Source organism: Papaver somniferum, chromosome 5 (genome assembly GCF_003573695.1).
Source record: "Papaver somniferum cultivar HN1 chromosome 5, ASM357369v1, whole genome shotgun sequence".
NCBI classification, from domain to species: domain Eukaryota; kingdom Viridiplantae; phylum Streptophyta; class Magnoliopsida; order Ranunculales; family Papaveraceae; genus Papaver; species Papaver somniferum.
In genome coordinates this window covers 200038514-200061547 of record NC_039362.1, presented here as the reverse complement: position 1 = coordinate 200061547, position 23034 = coordinate 200038514, and the positions used below count along the sequence as shown (strand labels likewise).

The 23034-nt window shown below is 37.4% G+C and overlaps 1 protein-coding gene, 1 non-coding gene and 1 pseudogene across 2 annotated transcripts; 1 reads left to right on the top strand and 2 right to left on the bottom strand.

The window, feature by feature from the left end:
* Positions 1–188: 188 nt before the first annotated feature.
* On the top strand, positions 189–405 carry LOC113285074. Its single transcript, XR_003328579.1, has one exon. It is a non-coding gene; the product is annotated as a small nucleolar RNA U3 (small nucleolar RNA).
* Positions 406–1029: 624 nt separating this feature from the next.
* LOC113284261 (putative FBD-associated F-box protein At5g56700) lies at positions 1030–2673 on the bottom strand. The gene is made up of 2 exons (XM_026533676.1): positions 2098–2673; positions 1030–1507 (listed from the first exon to the last, which is right to left on the bottom strand). The coding sequence occupies exons 1-2, from the start codon at positions 2608–2610 to the stop codon at positions 1178–1180; spliced, it is 843 nt and encodes a 280-aa protein (XP_026389461.1). The 5' UTR covers positions 2611–2673; the 3' UTR covers positions 1030–1177.
* Positions 2674–5520: 2847 nt separating this feature from the next.
* On the bottom strand, positions 5521–5636 carry LOC113284688 (annotated as a pseudogene).
* Positions 5637–23034: the final 17398 nt, after the last annotated feature.

Sequence of the window (23034 nt, the reverse complement as noted above, 5' to 3'; positions counted from 1 at the left end):
AGCTCGTCTGAACAAAAACAGAACTTAAAAAGAAATAGCGTGTGCTTCATTGGGACTGAAAACAAATGTGATCAACAGAACCAGTATTCCCAGTTGGCAATAATCCATTCTATGGGTGCTCTGTATAGGCATTATGGCACTATGGACTGTCCAACACCATGTGCAGCCAATGAGTTTTCTATGTGTGTACGACCTTACTTGAACAGGATCTGTTCTATAGGCTCGTACCTCTGCATCCTTGAGTTCTAAGGAGACAGGAACCACAGTCTGGTTGATGAATCAGAACCGCACGATCAGAGCGTGATTAATGGTCACAGGCCTATGATGTAGGCCTTGTGGCTGTAGATGATCGTTCGCAGCTTGGCCTTGGCCTGCTGTGGTGGTCGTGCGGTTGTCTGACAGACTCCAAAACACTTTTTAAAACCGAGTAAAAAAAAGAGTTTTCTATGTGTGTGTATTTTCAATCAGATGATTTTTTGGTGTAATTGACTCCTTGTGGATTTTATTACTAAAACCTTTAAATCTCTAAATGTTTCTTTACGGATCAGTACTGAACAACAAATGGAAATTATCATCTGGTAGTCAAATAGCAGGATAATTGTACATGATATAAGCCAAAGTATTACACAGCCTGCTGCTGAAAGTGCTGCAGGAGATCATGCATAAAAAAGTCGTGGGAAGTGAACACCCCTGGACTCTTACAAACAGTCAAATCATTCTGCTCAGGATTTTTATCAACACAAAGGAAATGTAAGACTGCAGTTGGGTTGAGTGTAATTGGTCACGGGCTCAGTTCAAGATTTTCGCCCAACTTAGCATTTAGATTCTAGCCTTCATTGAGCTTTCTAAAGATGTGGATTTTTCATTTTTCAGTATCATTCATCATTTGAATGAAGTTCTAATTGAGGTGCTCTTAATTGGTTTGAAAGCGCAAGACTCGTATCAAATGCTAAGCATCAGATCTGTTTCGGCTGAAAGACAGAACACAACCAGCACATAAAAAAAACATTTGAACACAAGCACAAGGTATATTCAAGATTATTGAAAAATATTGACAGCGTGTGCATAGACAAGCTAGTACCAAATGTTTATCTTAGTTTTGGTGGGGGTGCGCCAGGCCATTGCAGTAGTGCAACGCAAAGGCGACGTTTGAGAATCCCAGCAGCAAAAACAAGACTTACGAACTAGAAAATTTAAGGACACAACCTGCTGAAGCCCATGGTGACATTCCTAACTGCGTTGTAATTTTCCAATTCAAAGCTTCAACCTCCACAGCTTTAAGATTCTTCTCCTTTTTGCGTGGATCCATGTAACTCCCCACAGTATATGAAGTTTCCATGGTGACCGTTTGAAGAACTCTTGCATGCTTCAGAACAAATTTAACCATCTCTAGCTCCTTTGGGTACCCATTGAACTTCTGAAATTCGATTGACTTAAGGCACTCCATACAACTAGGCACTTTGTCAAATGTCAAAGTGCTCTCGTCGACTTTGCCACTAAATTTGACCTACAATCCACGTTTTAAGCTCAGACAAAAATGACGAAAATTTGACAAGGGCAAAGAAGTGGGTAATGATGTTAACTGTGTAACTTCTTTTCTTGTATCAGTTAAATAGCAACAACAATGACAAACAGATTCGAGAAGGGTAACATACCTCCTTGATGACAAGTGCTTCCAAATTTGGCGAGTACTCTAAAAAGTTGAGTAATGTTTTCATTTGCAGATAACGAATATCATACACTTCCAAACAAATCAAATTATGAAAAGTAGGGAAACTAGTAGACAGAGCCTTTGCGAGCTTGAGAATAAAGATCAATTATAGTCGTATTGAATGTAGGATTCAGCCCTGTAACAAAGACTAATTCTCTAAGCCGTGAGTCTGACTTTGTCAGATTCAAGCTAAACACAGGGGGGTCTGGAAAGAACTCAAGGTACAAAAGAGAAAACAATAGATATAGAAATGAGGAATTAACTATCAGCTTGGCCAAGTTAGAAGCCAAACTCAAGTTCACTCTCTTAAGGACCCAAGGTATTATATTGAGTAATCTAGCCACCTAAAATTCGAAGAAAAAGAAGCAAAAAAGGTAAGAACATACCTTAAAGTAAGCACCTGATATTTTCAAGACCTTTACGTTGCAGAGCTTCGTTACAAACTTAGATATAGGACGAAATCTGCTCTCTATGTCGCCATAGTTGTAGTATAAATCTGCATCATGCAGCAATGGAAAACTATCCACAACAAAATCTTCTGGTAGCCAATCGCAGAAAGTGAAGGATGACAGATTTGGTGCATCAATCTTGACCTTGACATCTTCCATATTACTTCTCAGACAACCAGTTAGAGTGAAGGACTTCAACCTAGGAGCTGAAACACGTATGAAATAAAAATTCTGCCAACTACAATCAGTCAAACACAATTCTTCAAGTACTGGGCAACTAGAAAAGAGTTTCCCTGCCAATTTCTCATCATCATATACAATATTCGTAAGCCGGAGGATTTTAAGCCTTGGAAGAGAAATTGATTCCGGAAGATCGAGTCCATCTTGTTCTGTAAACTGAAAGTCTAACGTAGTTAATGATTCACAGGTGAAAAGGGAATCAGGAATCATCTTCCCATTGTTTGGGTATGAGTAGGAGCCAGAAAAAAATGAACTCTTCAAGTCCACATTTCATTGCCGTAGTGATCCATGCATTCACCCGCTGATGATCGAAAAAAACCCATTTTCACAATCGAGACAGAATTTCTTTATATTTAACATATTGCGTTGAACGAATACCCTATCCACACAATCCATGAACTTATCCATCTCCGAGATAATGGCTTGCTCATCGTGATCTTCATTCCTAGTAAACCTGATTCTAGGAGGTTCCCAGTTGTGGAAATGAAGAACTGGAATAGATACCCAGACATTCTTCCATCTTTTCGATAAAACACAAGTGGAAACAGCAGATTTGGTTGGAAGAAAAGAGAGTATGTGATGAACTAATGGATCAGGCAGTTTACTAATCCTATCCTCTCCCACATCCATACTGTTGCCTTGTCGTAGGAGTTCCTAAAAAGTAAACCAGGATTCACAATTTAGTACATAGCTATTCATGTTTAAGCATACAAACAGTCAATAAAATCAACACAAAATCCACACACTAGATATTCAATATCACATGGCATTATGTGAAATCAATTTGCAGTTGGAAAACATCAATTATCATCCCATTTCCAAACAGACTATAACTTCCACATTTTCATGATCTTTTAGAAGTTTGAGAAATCCGTTGTAACACGAAATCCAGAATATGCACATTTGTATACGCTATCAATTAGTACACAAAATTAAAGTTAGTTTAGGATGAGTAACTTTAATTTCAAGGTAATTATTACTGGGAGATAACCAAGTTTTATTTTGCAGAGAAGATATCAAATCTAAAAACACAAAACCTTAAAGAAAATAAAAGAAAATCATACCTCTGAAACTGTTGTATTGTGTAAGGCTAGGGTTTATAGAGGAAACTGAGAGACAGAGAGTGATCTTCAACCCAACTCATTAGTTAGGGCTAGGGTTTTAGAAGAAAGGGTAACCGACCGGAAGACAAGAGAATGGTTAAATGGATAACTCAGACGCACAGATCTCCAACAGAATGACACGTTTAGTAAAGGCTCATCTTCAAATGCAAAAAAGAATAATAAAAAAAGAAAAACTGGTCAAAAGTTAAATGCACCGTTAAAATTCAAAAATTGTGGTACCCGAGCCGAGCCGGCAGACATTTTCTGAAAAAGACACTCGGAAACAATAACTCTGGATTGACCCTGAGAGATCCCATGATAATCCAAAAATAAGCGTATGCCGCTTTTGAGCACACAATATTCTTTAGTAAAAAGAATAGTTCGCTTTGTGCTTACCGTACGGCTACGTGAATCATTTGGGAGAGTGGAGTCTTAATTTTATACACAGCAATTTGAGTAGAGTTATGCTTCCTGCGGCATGTGGTACTAATTATTCTTCAGTTCAACTGAGATTCACACGACAAGTACTGGAAATGGAACAGTAACGCGCTGTCATAAGCTTTAGTTTTTTTGTTTCCTTCTTCTGTGGGTTTGAAATAATCAATATGATTGGGTGATATTCATGTAACTTTCTTACTCAAGGTATGGACAGGGCCGTTCCTGGGAATTTTTTGCCCTATTGTTCCTTATACAACTCTGAAGATAAAATGTAGTAATTGTTTTTTCTTTAAAACCCTAATTTTAAACTTTCTAAGGTTTAACATTTTCAAAAAAATACCAAAATCAACTTGAACATCCTTTATAAGCCCTTCCATAATCCTTAAAAATAGTTCTTCAATTAATTATGGGAACATCGATGAATCAAAAAAAAAAAAACAACATCTTTTCACCAAAATATAAACCTTAAGTATTATCTATCTGTATGTACGTTAGAAGTAGAGAAGATGCATCTTCCCCCTAACGTTTAAGATTAAAGAGTACAAGAGACTCCTGAGGCAAAAGGAAAGAACGAAATAGTCTGTGGAAAACAGAAAGAAATTTTTGTGTAGTTTAAAGATGATTCACAAATAAGTCCCCATATATTTATATCAATTTAACTTCTCAAAATATTTATGTAGTTTTATGATTAAGTCCTCCAATATATTTTACTTTAAGAAATACCCCCTATATCAAACCAGGCTTTTGCTGCCCCAAAGTGGGCCTTTCCCTGATTACCCATGGACTTTGGAGATGAACCACGCAGGTGATGGCCGCTGTAGGATTCATGAACCGATGAAATGAGGCACCAAAATGTCGAAAACTTGAAAAATTGCAATTCCTGCTAGGTGTCTGTTTGCATCAAGTGATGCTGAAAAATGCAATTCCTTAAAAATGTACAATCTGGCAAGGAACATTTCAACTAAATCTATTCCAGCTTAATTCTGTTATTAAATACATTGCAGCTCAATTTGATACAGGCTGGGGTTACAGTAGCATTTCAGCATCCTAAGGGTACTACTATTATGTCGGCTAGCTCTTTTAGATGCTGGGGAAACAAAAGACCCTCTATTGATTTGAGTACCGGTAAACTCTCATGTTAAAGAGTGCCCCATTGGCCCTAGTCTCATAGGAATTCTATACTACAGTTGAATAACCAGAGCATAAAGAAAATTGTTTTGCCACTTGGGTTGCTTTGGGGTTATCAAGCCTCACCATGGACGGAGGAAATCATAAGAAGGAAACACCATATATCAAAATGAGGAAATTGGTCATTCGTTCTTCGGAACGGAGAATACTTTGAAAAAGAAAAATATCTTACTTGGAGCAAATTTGGGGAGACGAGTCCATGGGATGAGTTACTTTTAGCCAGTATGTATGTACGTAATCTCCCCTGAAGCTCCTTAACAAACTCAGCACAAAGCTGTATTGCAGCAGCTTTTCTGGCCGCCACTAGATGACTTTGAAGAAAAACAGTAACTTCTTGGTTGCTGTTAAGTTATGCTAAACAGACGGTGACTCAATGTTTTTATTGCTTTGGTGGGGGTGCGCCAGGCCATTGCAATAGTGCAACGCAAGGGCGACGTGTGAGAACGGTATTAAACTGATAAGAACAGATACTACACTTGATCTTAGCCAAAAGGCCGAGAAAGGTATGCTTCTTCTTATGTTAAGCTTATCTTTTTATAACCTCTCGTTTCCATTCCTCAACTTTAGAGTACTCCATGTGGCCTTCTAAATATAATAAGTTCACTCCGCCTTAGGTGTTCAAGCTTTTGGATATTTCTTTGAGTCCCAGTCCAAGAACACCATTACCAGGACAGTAGGTGCTGGATGTTTGCCACTAGTAACAATCAAGAAGGAATGTTAGGAGGTCCACCAATCACCTATGATGTTAGTGAATGCGCCAAAGCATTTGCATCTTCTAGCTAGCTAGGTGAACTGAACTCAAGAGAAACTATCTTGCAGTTTTGTTTTCTGGTCCTTGTCAGGGAGTTGGATATATAAACATGGTAATTCATGCACTAGATTTGTTAATTTTGATATTTACTTTTTCAGATTTTCCTACTGCAATCTATTAAACCGGACCTAGAGGTATCGATTTATTTATGAAAGAAATTAGAAGATGAAATTAAAATGAAGGCTGCCATGATCCAGTCCAGTAGGCAGGACATATATGACGCTGACTTGGTGAACAGACTGAATTTCGAGTCCTTTCATTTCCAGCCTAATAACTGCATCTTGTCTATGTAGGATTTTGAGATAAACCAAAAAACGCTTTTCATTAAAACCCACTTCAAGTATGTTAAGCAAGACATAAAAAACAAATGACTGCCAATTAAGGAACCATGACTTGCAGTTGCACTTGCTACGGCTAGCTGGAGGTACATGGTTGGGGATGGTATGAGAGGAGAACTTTCAGGAAGGTCAAGGTACCTTGAAGAATATTTTGAAGATTAAGACATAGTTGAACGTTGAGAGTCTGGAGATCATAGAGTTGACTAATGGAATCAGCATAAGTATTTTCAAGATTAAGGTCAAGGTACCTCAAGTGTATAAAGTTAACATCAGAAGATGGACTTGTTTGTCTAATAGTATTACTGAGCAACGAATATATATATACATGTAAATGCTTGTTATGCACTGAACTTGTAAAGTAGATCATTTTTCTTTCCTTTTTGTTGATTTGAGATCATAATACGACCCCAAATTCACTTTATCAAGGGATGGGAGTGTGAGAGAGTCTTACTTACAATGAAAGAAAACAACAGGAAATAAATTTTTTCTTTAAAAAAAAAAATGGTAGAACCAGTAACCTTGGGTTCTTAAAGAGAAAATGAGCTTTAACACTAGAATAAAGAGTTGTTATGTAATTCGTCTGCTGGCGTGGATTGTTAAAGTGGTCTTTGTGAAGGATAAAGAAGCCTGGTTTACAACTCCCCCACAAGAAAAAAATAAGAGTTGTTACAACTCTGTATGCACCATAGTGACAAAAAATTAGAAGTCAGACAATGCAATTTGGATACAAGAATAAAGAGTTGTCCTCTCGGGGGATTAACAAACAATCGGGATACAAAGAAAATGTGCAAGATAAATGGAAAAAAAGAAGAAGAAGAGGTACATATCATATTCTTTTAAAGCAAAGAAAATGATACAAGTAGGAGACAAGACAAAAAAAAAATCGGAATACCATTTTCTTTTTTCTTTTCGGCAATACAAGAAGGGGGTTGAGAAGATGTCCATTCTTGTTAGACATTATGATGTAAAGCATAGGAAGCGAGATTGTGAGCTGCTTCATCAGCTCCTCTCTTCACGAATCTGAACACTGCTGAGATAAAATGATTTGCAAGACTTTTGATCTGTTCCACCAAGCGACGAATCCTCCAAGGAGTGAAAGAAGAAATGCCATTCAGTACATGAGACTGTCTCCTTCAAATGATAGTACGTTGCAGTTGTAGACGTTCAGCAATTTTAGGACCTGCCAGGAAACTCATAGATTCTGCTACCAATGGGATAGTTTTGTGGGGGATTGTAGCAGAAGTGGCAGCAAGAAAGTTACCGGCATGATTAAACCAACAGCTGCATCCACATTACCTTCAGGAGGGGCAAACCAGCCTTGAGAAGAAGTGGAAATGGCAGTGATCTCTGGAGCTTGTTGATCAGGAATATCAATGTCCTCTCCAACGAAGAAATAGGAGGAGAACCCAGCCTTGACAAGAAGTGGAAATGGCAGTGATCTCTGGAGCTTGTTGATCAGGAATATCAATGTCCTCTCCAACGAAGAAATAAGAGGAGAACCAGGAGTAAGCATCGTTGATCACTGCTGGAATATGAGGGACGATCTTCTCAAAGTGAAGTTTATTTCTTGCGTTCCAAATAGACCATAACAAACAAGCACCCACGAAAAAAGAATCTCCGAGATAATCAATGCCTCTTTCTCTCTTGGAAAGACTATCTCTGAAAAAGATATAGTGTGCAAAATTCTCAGATTGTTTCCACCAAGATACGATTATGAGAAGCATGCAATCATAGAAGCAAATGATCTATCAACTCTCTCACGAAGCACACTCGTTGGAAAGTTAAAGATCTTTGATCATGAATCACAGTCTATTCAAAATAAAGGAATTGCTTTTAAAGATGCAAAAATTCTGAAAGCTCCAATGGAGAGGTGTAGACAGATGGATGATTCAGATGAGCAGATTGCAGAAAATTCTGATGATGAAATTGAACAATCATTATATTTGATTACTAGACAGTTTCGAGATCTCTTAAAGAAGCAAAATAAGAGATTCGTTAAGGATACTCATCGATCTTCTCGTCCACATGATCGAGTTCCTGTCAAAAAGGATCATGAAGAAGATGATGAATATCAGTTGCAATGCTTTAAGTGTAAAGGGTTTAGTCATATTGCTAAAAATTGTCACAATCTTAAGAAATACACTGGAAGCAAGGCATTGGATGTAACTCTAGATGAGACCTCTGACTCATACGATTCTGAAGAAGAGGAAATAACTAATATTGCATTAGTTTTCAATCTTATTTCTTCCTCCTCCATTAGTGATTTACCCATTTTAAAAATGTAGATGTCTTCCGATGTTATTAAATCATCTAATGGTAAAGGAAAAAATAATACAAGATGCAAAAACCGTCTCAAAAACATAATTGCGAAAAGTTGCATAGGCAATCCAAGTCAATCTCATGATACTTCGTTGGTTCGAGGTAACAAGAAGAGAATTTCTCATACGATACTAGATGAAGGACAATCTTTTTGTTCTAATTTTCATAATGAGAGAAAATATCATACTCATTGATGGTATTTTCAATGATGTTGTAGTAATAAAGTTCGTTAAGACTTGTGAAAGCTTATTTTTAGACTTAATTTTAAAACTAAAATATGACAAAACTCAAAATAAAAAGTTGTTGTGCAAAATTATAGAGAGACTGAGGCTAGGATTCCACCATTGGTCGATATTAGCGAATTAAAATAATAATTATGCAACTCAGTATTCAAATTGATTCTAATAGTATTTCCTAGACATGTAGATTTCCAAAAGAATAGATGTTAATCCAAGCATAGAATATCAAAACACTAAAGAAAGCATATTCTATCAAGAGAAAATACACCTAACTAATAAAAATCATATAATCAATTTTGAGTTCAATTCAAAAATCATAATAGAGTTGTTATAATTAATTAAAATAAAGATGTATCACTTTTACCGAAACAACAGCTTCCTCCATCGCCCCAAGGATTGGTTTTAGCTCATCATGTTGGAAACACGCTCAAAATTCATTTTTATTGCTCAAAGGAGGTGTACAAATGATGAAATGGAGAAAAATAATTAAAACCGGGTTTGTAACATTTATAATTGTTACAAAACGAGCTGTTACAAAGAACGATAGATAATAACTGCCATTGTCACTGTTCCTTTACGTCTACCCCGCTGGTGTCATTGTTGCGGTAAGAAATAAGACTATCTTCTGGAGTCCAATGTTCTTCGTGTTCTTCCTCTATTGCAGCAGCAGAAAAAATATTTCGCAGCTCTGAAATCGTCTCTGTTATGCTCTAAACTCTACCCAATCACTCCATCACTCTTCTATGAGTCCCCAGCACCCTATATATACTCACATGATCAACATAACTCGAGTTTAATTCCCGTATCTTCTCCATTATTGTTTCTATTCTCCACGAGATAATTTTCATCTCTGCGAAGATTTTATTCCTTCTTCAAGTGTCTGTTGATGTAGACACACACCCAACATGCTATGTTCTCATACAAGATCGACTCTAACTCGTGCCAAGAAGATTTCTACACGCTCCAAACAAGTAAAACTCATCCAACAGAATCCCGAGTATATCTCGTTCTCTGTTTTCTTTCTTTCTTTCTTTTTTTTTCTTCCGGCAGTAATTCTTATACCTTTCCTGTTTTAGTAAAACAGTGTCATTCTAAATCAAAATCGAGAGAAACTCGGAAAAATTCACGTCCAATCTTGCCCTGAAAGTTACGCAGCTACAAACTCCATTTTCCCGCCAAAACCAGGTGAAGAATAAGGACGCCCCCTATCCAGAATAGGGGTGCCGATAGCACTGGGATGTGAACAGTAACGAAGGTACCCCTTATAAATTAAGGTGCCCCTTATCCAAAACTAAGAGTCCGAATAACATGCGTCCTCCGGGTGCCTTTAGCAACTTTTCGAGCCGAATTTCCCAAAAATATTTATTGCCCAAAAATACCTACAAACACACAAAACGCCAAAATTAGTACAAAATCGAGTACCAACAATACGAAACATTGAGGACAAATTAGACACAAAAATGCGTCTATCAAATACCCCCAAACTTATTATTTTCTAGTCCTAGAGCAAAACTAATAAAATATAAAACCGAGTTAATCTCGGGAGGGTTTACTAGAGGTGTACCCACAAAACCAAGACTTCTAATTGGTCACAAGTATCCAAAGAGCTATGAGGACATACATATTCTCAACCTATCGCCAAGTAACTAGAATGCCAGAGAAATTCAAGGTGCCAGCTCTAAAGCTGACTAAAGAAAAGGGGAGACACATCCGCAACACTGCTAGATAAAGAGATATCCGCTACACAGCTAGATAAACATTATAAGATCGTCCGCTGATTTACTGCTGGATAAAATTAGGAGAGAGATAAAGATGAGAGGGACGTCTGCTACACAGCTGGACTAATTACGTGTGATGAGTTAAAACCAGTGCTAGAATGATCTTGTGCCAGATTGAAAGCGGACTAACAAAGCAACCAAATGAATCTTTCTTCGACTCTCTCATAGTGCTCAGTAGAAACAACGTCTTCTTCGGTCTTCAACTGTTGATGATAAACTCTCGAACCTCGTAGAACCTTGACAATTTAACTTTTCTCCTTAATTTCTTGCTTGAAAATTCCTTAAAGATTTCTACTTCCCTATGGCTTATTGAACAAAACGTAACGATGATTTTTTTTTTCATTTTTTTTTCATTTTTTTTTTCAACATAAAAATAACAAGACGGAAATTTAAATGGCCATGAGAGAAGGACTTTAGAACTTAGGTCTTCGCAACTTATGATGTCTTGGTATAATGAACTTCAACAACTTATATCATTTGCTCTTATAACTTCTTATAACTAAGTCTTCAACATTGATTTTTGATTTATTCTTTTCTGTTGTTGCTTCTAAACCTTAAATGTCTTCAACTTTCTTCATAGATTTTAATGTCGCTCCGCTTGTTGATGATGATAATTCTACTGAGAGAGAGTCGTAATCCAGTAACTAAGACTACATTGTGAGGCTGCTTTGTCTTTCTGGCATTTTCTTCTGACCTACTTGCCTTTCCATCATGGATGGTTAGGTCCATCACGATTACCCTCTAAAAGGAACAAGTTCTCTCCTGAATTTCAAAGATCTCAATGTCTTTTTCTCTAATGTCTCAATAGAATGTTATCCCTAGCAATTCCAATTTCTATCTTTTCGGTGAGAAACAGTATGTAAACTTAGTTAACCGGATATTATGTGACGCTAGAAGTTTCTCCCTTTCCCCCGAACTTAAATATAACATTGTCCTCAATGTTCTAAAGATAAAAATAAAAACATGAACAAGGAAAAACTGTTACCACTTGAGGGGAAAGAAATAAGGAAGGATATTACCGTAAGCATGAGTGTAGGTGCCTCCCAGAAAATGCTAAATTTAAATTCTTTAGCTAGACATCAAATAACTCAAAAAGGATTGTCACCTTCCAAATTCATATACCAATAGCCGAAATAGTTGTGGGTCCTCAGAGCCAAATAGAGCAGACACAAATGAAAGACTACCATCTCGGATTAGAAAAATAAGCAGACAAAGTATAACTTGATCTAGGGATTTTCTTAAGGCAACTAGATTTATCTGGGGTGTCTCTTTGGGCTCTATATGAATGTCTAGGAAAATAGGTTCAACCGGATGACATGTTTCTAAGAAATGGATTTCCTCATGGATGATATCGGGAGGATCGGAAAGCAGAGTTTGAAGAAACTCAAGTAATACCTTAGAGGCACAAAGCTCGATCCCTAAGTTAGGGACTTCAATTAGGGATACTTGACGATCACAAGAATCATCATTACCCCCAAACTTAGGGTGAACACTATCCTTAAATGGACCAAAATCTATCGGATGGATTCTAGGGTCCATAAAGTCAACAAAATGACTATCTTCTTTTGGAGACTGGTCATCTAAATGAACAACATCTTCGTATAATGGATTATCAAAGAAAATCTCTAGCATAGGCTCATCAAATAAGGTGTTCGTCATGCTCATCTCCCCCGAATCACTAAAGCTTCCTCAAATAAAGGATTATCAAACACACTGCAGGCTAACGGATCTTGACCTAAAGTGCTAATCATGTTCACCACTTCTAAATCATCTATTTCAGAAGACTTAATGACATTAAAGACATTTAGCTCAGTAGTCACATTACCAAAAGATATGTTCATAAGTTCGGTTCTATAGTTGATGACAGCATTAGATGTGGCTAAGAATGGGCGACCTAAAATCACCGGGATTTGAGCACTTGGGTCCTGAACAGGCTGGGTATCTAGAAAAATAAAATCCACTGGGTATATAAACCTATCGACCTCAATAAGAACATCTTCTATGACACCACAAGGCACTTTGACATACCTATCAGCTAATTGAAGTGTCATTTTGGTCGGTTTCAACTTACCAAGACCTAGCTGGGTATAAACATGATACGGAAGTAAGTTAACACTGGCTCCTAAGTCAAGTAATGCCTTATCGACCATGTGATTACCAATCGCACAAGATATGGTGGGGCATCCAGGGTCCTTATACTTAGGGGGTGTTCGGTTCAGAAGAATAGAACTTACTTGACCAGCTAAAAAGGTTTTCTTATGGATATTAAGCTTACGCTTTCGTGTACAAAGATCTTTAAGGAACTTGGCATAAGCAGGCATCTGCCTAATTGATTCTAATAACGGAATGTTTATGTTCACCTGCTTAAATGTTTCCATTATCTCGTTGAAAATCGACTCCTTCTTTGTTTGGGCTAACAACCGTGGATATGGGGCTCTAGGCACAAAGGTAGTCCTATCAGGAATTTCTTTGGACTTCTTAGATATTGTTTCAGTTTACTCAGCTACGAGATCCTCCTCTTGGGAAGTAGAAGGTGGAACTACAGTATGTCCACTAGGTATGGATACCTTATTGTCTACCGTTTTACCGCTCCTAAGGGTTGTAACTGAATTCACATGATTGTACAACTTCTCTCCTTTGGGTTAGGATCAGTATGACTAGGTAACTTTCCATCTTCTCTCTCACTTATATACTTAGCTATTTGGCCGACTTGAAGTTCTAATTTAGCTAGAGTGTGCCTGGTTTCTTGTTGAAAGCTAAGGTGGTTAGCTGATAACATATCATGGTTCTTTGCTAACATAGTAAGAGTTTCTTCTAAGGTCGAGATCCTTTTCTCAGATGTGTTTTGAAACTGAGTTTGACCTGAAGGGTCCTGAGTATGACCAAAACCTGGGGGAGGTTGAAAATTACTAGAATGACCTTGATTCTGTCCCTTAGACCAAGAAAAATTAGGATGCCTTCTCCAACCATGGTTGTAGGTCTCTGAGTATGGGTCAAACTTCTGACGGTTTTCAAACCTAGCATTGTTATAAACATCATGGGTTTGATCTTCACTAACTTGACCTTCCCAAAACGAGCTATTGGGTTCTACTACACGACTAGAGACTTAAAGGATCTAATCCTATCATCAGGTTCAACAAGAGACCTATGTTTAAAATGATTCAATTCCAAAGCTTCTAACCTTCTAGACACAGCCGCAAACTTAGCATCTGACCGAAAGCTTGAATCTACCATATTTGTGCTACTTCTATTGACCAAGATTCTCTTAGGGGGTTGAACACAAGGTTCCCACTGTTGGGATTTTTCAGCAATAACTCCTAAGAAGGTAAAAGCATCATCGGCATTTTTACTAGTGAACTCACCAGCACACATAGACTCGACCATGGCTTTGGTCAAATAGTCTAAACCATTATTAAGAATCTCTACTAGTTTCATTTTCTCAAACCCATGGTGAGGACATTCGGATAGGAGATCATTGAATCTCTCTAAAAACCTATAAAGAGATTCCCCCTCTTGTTGCGTACTGGAACTAATTTTCTGCCTAACAACTGCAGTTTTATGCTTAGGGTAGAATTTCAAATAAAAAACATCAATAAGTTCATGCCATGTTTCTATGGATTCAGATGGTAGGTTGTTAAGCCAGGTCTTGGCTTTATCTCTCAAGGAAAAGGGGAACATCTTAAGTTTCAAGACTTCATCAGTAAGGTCCTTAATCTTAATTGTTCCACAAATTTATTCAAAGTCCCTAATGTGAAAGTAAGGGTTTTAATCATCTTTTCCTAAGAATATAGGGATCATCTGAACAAAACCAGGATTCAACTCATAAGTAACCGTAGAGGCTGGAAATTTAATACACGATAGTCGGTTGGTCCTAGTTGGGTACATGTACTCCTTCAAAGTTGTCATTTTTGGCACAGTAAAAATCCTAGGGGTGAATTCCTCACTAAGACTTAAGTTCTCAAAACTGAAGTTTCCAAACACATGGCTCTCAAAAGAAGAGTCTTCGAGCTCCCCGTTTACAAAAGAAAAACTTCTAGGCTCGTCACTATTCAAACGGCCAAAAGTATCTCTTTTCCAAGCATGCTCGCTAATGGACTCGAGAGATTTTAGCATACACTAAAAAAATTAAAAATAAAAATCCTAAGGAAGGGAGGTTCTAAGCAAACACACAGCAGGCTGACTCCACCAAAACAAACCTAAAGATGTCTAGCAAACAAAAAGCATGATGGCTCCACTTAGATTGTTTCTAGACCAGCTTCTAATCTTTCGAAAGGGAATTCGTTACAATTTAAGCAAACCCCTCTGGAATCAATCCGAGTAAAAGTAAGTTGAATAGAGGCGAGGGAGGCTCGGTGGAGCTTTGATACCCAAGGCCTCACCGGTATTACAAGGCGGCGCAGTCACGCATTCAACTCACAGAAACCATCATGAACTTCGAAGTATGCTTAAAAGAGTAACCAATATTTTTCGAATGACTTTCCTATTATGCTCGTTACCTTATCGGTCTCGTTCTATTCCAAATTTTAAAGCTTGGGTTCGCGTTAAGTATCGTTTTCCTAAGGCGGGCAAGAATAGGGATGCACAAAACCGACTCAACCCACCAACCCAACCCACACCCGCCTGAAATTACCCACACCCGACCCAACCCAACCCATTTAGGAGAGGGTCGACTATGGGTCACAATATCAAAACCCATTGTATGGTGGGTCGACTGTGGGTGACAACTTCCCTCATCCGACCCAACCCACCCACCCACTTAATTATTTCTAAGTTAATTCTAACCCTTATATTACCTATCCTAGATGAACCACAGCCGTTGAAGTAATGATATATAATGCCATAACCCTAATCATCACTAACTTCTCTTCAGTTCCCTTGAATCCCTTCAGCGGCAGCTTCTTCTCTCCCTCTCAGACTCAGTGTCTTTTTTTCACTTTCTCTTCGCTTTGTAAATCAAATCACAACATCACCAGCAGTAATCAATCAACATCATCACCAGTAGAAAACCAACAACCGAAGGTGAGACTAGGAATCATTGTAATTACTAATTAAGGTTTTGTTTATTGATTTTGGGTTGGCTTATTTCGATTGGGTTCTTAATTCTTATTTCAATTTTGTTTCTTCTTCGCAGCAAGCTGCAATACTGTAACTGTAGTATAATGTTCATTGTATTTTATGGTGGGTAGCCCACAACCCACCCAATCCAACCCACCGTAATGTGGGTCAGGTGAAAACGTACCCATTGTAATATTGGGTTGGCTGCGGGTGACAACTTATGTTACCCACCATCAGTGGGTTGGGTTGTGGGTGAGGCCAAACCCAACCCAAACCGACCCATGTGCAGCCCTAGGCAAGAAGAGAACGGTGATGAAATCCGAACCCTTATCTTATATGGCCAGTCCTTGCCCTTTACTAGGAAATTAAAGCAGCCGTATTCAGTTCCTCGACATATATTCACACGAAGGAAGACAGTGACTCGCTGACAGGGGATTCCCGAGTGTTTCGACAAACTTACCTCCCGTTCCAGACGGGGGATGAACCTTTGTAGACGACTCGGGCTACCGACTCCGATGTCAGTGTACGAACCCAAGGGGCCGAGACGATATCGTAATCGTCTTCCTTCTCTGCACATAGTTTATATTTAAACTATCCTTCCGTAGGGTTTAAAAAAATAATGTCCCAAAGTTTAAAGTCCAAAGTCCAAAAATAAAGTGCAAAAGAAAAGGAAAGTCTAAAAAAAAATGTCTCTCTTTTTTTTTCCTCTCTTTTTTTATAAAATAAAAAAATCTTCTTCTTTCGCTCCTTTCGCTTTGCCTTTTACTCCAAGTCTTTAAATATTCACCAAAAGCTTTGGCAAAATTTTCTTTTGCTCCAAATTCTGTAAGGAAAAGACAAAACCCAAAAACGTAAAGAAGAACAAATAAAATAAAAACCTAAAAAAGAAAAAAAAATCTAAAAACTCTAGCCTAAAGACAAGTCCGCGTCGGCGGCGCCAAAAATTGATGGTATTTTCAATGATGTTGTCGTAATAAAGTTCGTTAAGACTTGTGAAAGCTGATTTTTAGACTTAATTTTAAAACTAAAATATGACAAAACTCAAAATAAAAAGTTGTTGTGCAAAATTATAGAGAGACTGAGGCTAGGATTCCACCATTGGTCGATATTAGTGAATTAAAACAATAATTATGCAACTCAGCGTTCAAATTGATTCTAATAGTATTGCCTAGACATGTAAATTTCCAAAAGAATAGATGTTAATCCAAGCATAGAATATCAAAACACTAAAGCAAGCATATTCTATCAAGAGAAATTACACCTAACTAATAAAAATCATATAATCATTTTTGAGTTCAATGCAAAAATCATAATAGAGTTGTTATAATTAATTAAAATAAAGATGTATCACTTTTATCGAAACAACAACTTCCTCCATCGCCCCAAGGATTGGTTTTAGCTCATCATGTTGGAAACACGCTCAAAATTCATTTTTATTGCTCAAAGGAGGTGTACAAATGATGAAATGGAGAAAAATAATTAAAATCGGGTTTGTAACATTTATAATTGTTACAAAACGAGCTGTTACAAAGAACGATAGATAATAACTGCCACTGTCACAGTTCCTTTACGTCTACTCCAGTGGTGTCGTTGTTGCGGTAAGAAATAAGACTGTCTTCTGGAGTCCAATGTTCTTCGTGTTCTTCCTCTATTGCAGCAGCAAAAAAAATATTTCGCAGCTCTGAAATCGTCTCTGTTATGCTCTAAACTCTACCCAATCACTCCATCACTCTTCTATGAGTCCCCAGCACCCTATATATACTCACAGGATCAACATAACTCGAGTTTAATTCCCGTATCTTCTCCATTATTGTTTTTATTCTCCACAGGATAATTTCCAACTCTGCAAAGATTTTATTCCTTCTTCAAGTGTCTGCTGATGTAGACACACACCCAACATGCTATGTTCTCGTACAAGATCGACTCTAGCTCATGCCAGAAAGATTTCTACACGCTCCAAACAAGTAAAACTCATCCAACAGAATCCCGAGTATATCTCGTGCTCTGTTTTCTTTCTTTCTTTCTTTTTTTCTTCCGACAGTAATTCTTATACCTTTCCTGTTTTAGTAAAACAGTGTCATTCCAAGTCAAAACCGAGAGAAACTCGGCAAAATTCACGTCCAATCTTGCCCTGAAAGTTACGCAACTACAAACTCCATTTTCCCGCCAAAACCAGGTGAAGAAGAAGGACGCTCCCTATCCAGAATAGGGGTGTCGATAGCACTGGGATATGAACAGTAACGAAGGTACCCTTATAAATTAAGATGCCCCTTATCTAAAACTGAGAGTCCGAATAACATGCGTCCTCCGGGTGCCTTTAGCAACTTTTCGAGCCGAATTTCCCAAAAATATTTATTGCCCAAAAATACCTACAAACACACAAAACGCCAAAATTAGTACAAAATCGAGTACCAACAATACGAAACATTGAGGACAAATTAGACACAAAAATGCGTCTATCACTCATACCACTTGATCGGTATTAGAATTCTTTCCTCACCATATGTGCCGAATTTTGAGTGAGAAAAAAAGAAAATCAAGGAACTTATGTGTAGATTATGGAAATAAACTCTAGTATTTGAAAATATTTGATATATTTGTTTTAGTATTTTAATAGGGAAAAGGGAAAGAGACAGAGGCATAGGAGAGATTTCTATTGATGGGCAGCAACCTTATTACATAGTTATAGTATCCTTTATATACATGTAAGGGAAACCCTAGGTATAGCTAGTTGGGCCGCACATCCATGGGTCGTAGGCCCTACAACACTCCCCCTTGTGCGGTCAAATAGAACTTCATATGCAATGCTTCACATTTAGTGCTTCGAATGTATTTCTTCAAATGTCGTCTTCTTCTTGATGACTTGTGCCGAAATCAATTGCCCGATTAAAACTTTGACAAGGAAAAACCCAGTGGGATAAAACCTTGGTAAAACTCTTCACATGTAGTACTTTACATGTTGTCACGTACTTTACATGTAGTTCACCACATGTAATACGATTTTCAAAGATCTACGAGTCTAAGTTAATTGCCTCGTTAAAACTTCGTCAGGGAAAACCCAAAGGGACAAAACCTGAGCTAAAGAAAAAGAGTACAATATTAAGTAAACTTATAGCATAGTTGGACTCGGATACGTTGCCTCATTAAAACCTTAACAAGGAAAACCCAGTTGGATAAAACCTTGATGGAGGGAAAAGAGTACAACGTGACAGGTGCAAGTAAAGGTGATCCGTTACAGATGATCACTTTGCTCCGTTGGAATTGACTAGTTGGTTCACAACTCTTAAGGAAGAAAATCCTCGTGGGAAAGACAATATCCTTAGATGGGAGATTACATTCCCGGTGTTTGTTGTTGTCTCTTTAAAAACATTGCCGAGTAACAAAACCCTATGGGAAAAAGCAACCTCGGTGAAGGAAAATAGTTCAACACACCATTAGATGCTCCCCCTAATGTTAGACAATTTTCATTAGTCTAATACAGTCAAAAGGAGTTTATCACACTTTACTTTGGTGACTTCAATGTTTATAAGACCCTGTTGTTGATTCTGGAAGTTACGTTGCTTAACATACTATCACGTTTCATTTCTTTGATTCAGATATTTTCAGTAATATCAACGCGATCTTTATGTCTTCAACGTTCAACATACTTGATGTTTTTAGTGTTGTCTCGTTAAAAACCTTGTCGAGTGACAAAACCCTGTGGGAAAAAATATTCTCGATCGAAGGGAAAAAGAGTACAACACAGCTTCAATTTCTAAGTAAAATATGTCGACATCATATCCTTGGATCCTCCCTCTGATGTCGGCATCTCCCCCTGATTACTTTCAGAGTTGTTCCAGAGTGTTCCTTTAGTCATGTACTTTTTGAAACTGAATATCGGTAATGACCTAGAAAATAGTCTATCGTATCTCCCCCTGATTACTTTCATTGGAGAAGAGATTATTGTTCCTTCATAATCAACAACCTTTGGATTGCAGTTCTTTTAGCATTCCTTTTATGTCTTTGCAGGGATAAAACAAACTCATGTCAATGGTTAATTTTAAATACATGATTATATTCACTGTACCGTTCCAATGACGTTGCATTGGCGCTGAGCTATATCTAGCTAACAAGTTCCTTGAGGATGTAAAATTCTATCGAGTACATTATTATACTAAGTACAACAATGCGTCTATTGTACTTATATATGGGAATTTCACCTCCCAACACATCTTCGTCATATTCCTTTGGACGAAATGGTTACTTACTTACATTTGAACCTCGACTAATCATGGTAGTGCTATCTGGATGCATGTCTTTGTTAAATTTCCTGACAACTTTAGACATATGCAAACTGGTGGAATAATATACCACAAGCTCAGTATTCGGTCGAGCTTTCCCCAGATTTTTCATCTCAAATTTAGATTTCAAATAGCTTTTAAGGTCTCTTATTACATCAAGAGTACCCATCATGTCTGTACCATCAACATAAATAGCTACAATTCCAAATTATGAACTTTCTTATGAATACGCAAGGAAAATAACTTACTTGTCTATCCCCTCCAAATCAAATAGCCACTTAGACGGGTATACCACATCCGCCTGATTGCCTGAATCTATAAGTGAGCATTCTATCTAACTGTAAACGCACTCTGTCGTTTAGAGTCATTTGATTTGGGTAACAAAAGTCTATCAAGTACTTTTGTAAATATTTTCTATCTCTTGATTCTTTCAGATATACGTAACAACCACATACATATGCTTCATTTCAAGTCCTTTTGAAATCACCAAGCTAACTAAGTAGCGAAGCTCTATAATATTCATTACAAGAAAACAATTCCAGGGCTTTGTGAGAAACCTCGCGCCACAAGGCGAGTCTTTGTACTTTAAGACTAATTTCTTCTCATTATGCTTTATGGCAAATTAATTATGTATGTCCAACAGGCTTTACACTTGGTTGGTTAGCACTACCACAGCAAATACCCGTATATTTTTCAAAGAACTAAGTTCTACCTGGATTGTGTAGGCCAAATATCCTATTAATTTGAAATTAATCAAAATAAAGCATGGTTCGATCTTATTGTGCTCTACTTCTGGAGCAACTATTCATGGATTATATCATTATTGTGCACGCATGATCTTTCCATTGACTCATGTGCATTCTCATAATCCGCCAGGATTTCATTGTTCTCTAGAATCATTTAAAACTTCGGAGCGTCCTCCAGTTTGATTCATGGACATATTCAGAGACAATCTTATGAGATGATTTCTGATGATATAAATAAGTTGTGCCTTACTCACCTACTTCCTTTCTAGGTGAGGATTTATCGAACCAAGTGGTCTCTCCAACTTCTTTTATGGAGCCACGGCCTCAACCACACTTCCACTGAGTGTAGTTGCAACACCTAAGTCTATGGTGTATATATCGTTTTGAGGATTTCTAACTTTGCAGGTAGGTTTGCAGCTGGTATGTGTGATCTCATCACTTTAGCAACATCAGTGTACATTCTGAAAATCGAATATTCTTTATCACTTCCATTAACATTTATGGAGTACAATAATCGATATGAGACACAGTGGGAACACACCACGACAATTCATGTCGTTCCCTTAGAAAATACTTTTTCTTATCTCCCCCTAACGAAGGGAAGACCGTCTCATTAAAGTGATAACCTGCAAATTTAGCGGTAAGAGATCTCCTGCAAAAGTTTTAAAATGCGGATAATTGTTGGGAACTCATTTCCAACATAACTACTTAATAGTTTTGAAGACCCATCATAGTACGATGTGGAGTCGTAATGGCACATATATAGTGCAACCAAAAATGCGTAAGAACACGAATGTCAGGCTTAAATCCAGTTACCAACTGGTGCGCAGAAAAGGTTGACTAATATTGGGTTCTAAAAACGAATTAAGTAAGATGCGTGTAATGTTGCATATCCCCAAAGCAATAAAAGATAGGTTGGTACGCATAACCTATTCCTTAGGCACCATCTGTAACCTTTGATGGTAGCCTCTGCGAGACCAGTGGGTATAAGATGTTCTATATTGATCCTATTAAACATGCAATATTCATCAAGTCCTTTTGATGTAAATTCTCTAGCATTAATAAGGGTGGTGAGCCTTTGCAATTTGTACTGTGTAATATGTGCTTGGAGTTTCTAACAAATTTCTTGGAAACTATGACTAGTCCAAATGTCAAAACATTCACCAGAGCCATAAGTCACTTTAATGGTCCGCATTCTGCATGAATATTTTTCTAAATTTCACCTTGTTTTCTTTGTAATATGGAAATTTTACCATTTGCATCTTAAGCTGGTCTCGATCCTGTTTTACTGAAGACTTTGTAAAAATGAGTGATATGCTTTCTTACCGAAAAGCATAATGGGAAGGGGGGTTGTGCATCTAGTAATTTAGAAAACACTTATTGAGAGATATGTCGTCACTTTGCATTCTGTCAATCTTTTTCCCATTTTCGTTCACTCAAATAAAATGATATTTGTATGAGTTCTTTCAAAACAATCATCATTTCACAACCAATGTTTCTTTATGGTTATGCCCAAAGCCTGTATGAGTCAGTTTCCAACATTTCATCGTCGGAGTCAATATGGATTCAATAATCCAAATATTATAGTGAATTACATTGCACTAGATTGACTCATTAGTTTCTCTAAAATATATTTCCTTCCAAATATATTAGAGACTATAAAAGATGCAATCAATTACATTCTCATCATTTTGATGTTCCATATGATATCCATTTGCACGGGTTACTTGGAAATTTAACAAGGTATGATTATCTCTTGGTACATCTAGAGATTTTGCGACGTCTTTGTTCTATCTTGAAAAAAATAAATGAGCAGTGTTGCGCTCGATAAGATAGGGAATTGGCCAGGCAAAGTTCTTGTTGCCATTAAAGTTGATGTGAAAATTGGTTGTTATTATGATACACATACACATTACATTGTATATACCAATACCTATGACCAGGTGCGTTTCCAACTCTTTTATTTATGATGGGAGCTAGAATTACATTTTAGCTGATCCCATGTTTAATTGATACCTATACTTTGGTGTCATTACTGCCAGGGGAAAAAATATGTTCCTTTTCACATGCTTTATATGAGTCGGTACGTCTAACCCTCATTATTCAGTGGTTCTTTCCATTTTTAATTTTTGCTTCATTTAGCTTAATTTGAGAAATTTCTTTATCTCAACAAGCCAAGAGAATCTCACTATACATGTCAACCACTTACTTTAGGTTGAATAGATTACTCGAGATAGTTGTCATACTTCAATATATACTGGTACATCAGTATAGTGGATGAAGTAGAGAAATGAAACTTTTCTAACTCATATCATCTTTTGTGAGTTCTTCCACAAAAA

Coding starts and splice junctions, on each gene's coding strand:
- LOC113284261 (XM_026533676.1), bottom strand. CDS start 2,610: ATGATTCCTGATTCCCTTTTCACCTGTGAATCATTAACTACGTTAGAC. Junction 1,508..2,097: donor TATCAGGTGCTTACTTTAAG/GTATGTTCTTAC, acceptor CGTGGATTGTAG/GTCAAATTTAGTGGCAAAGT.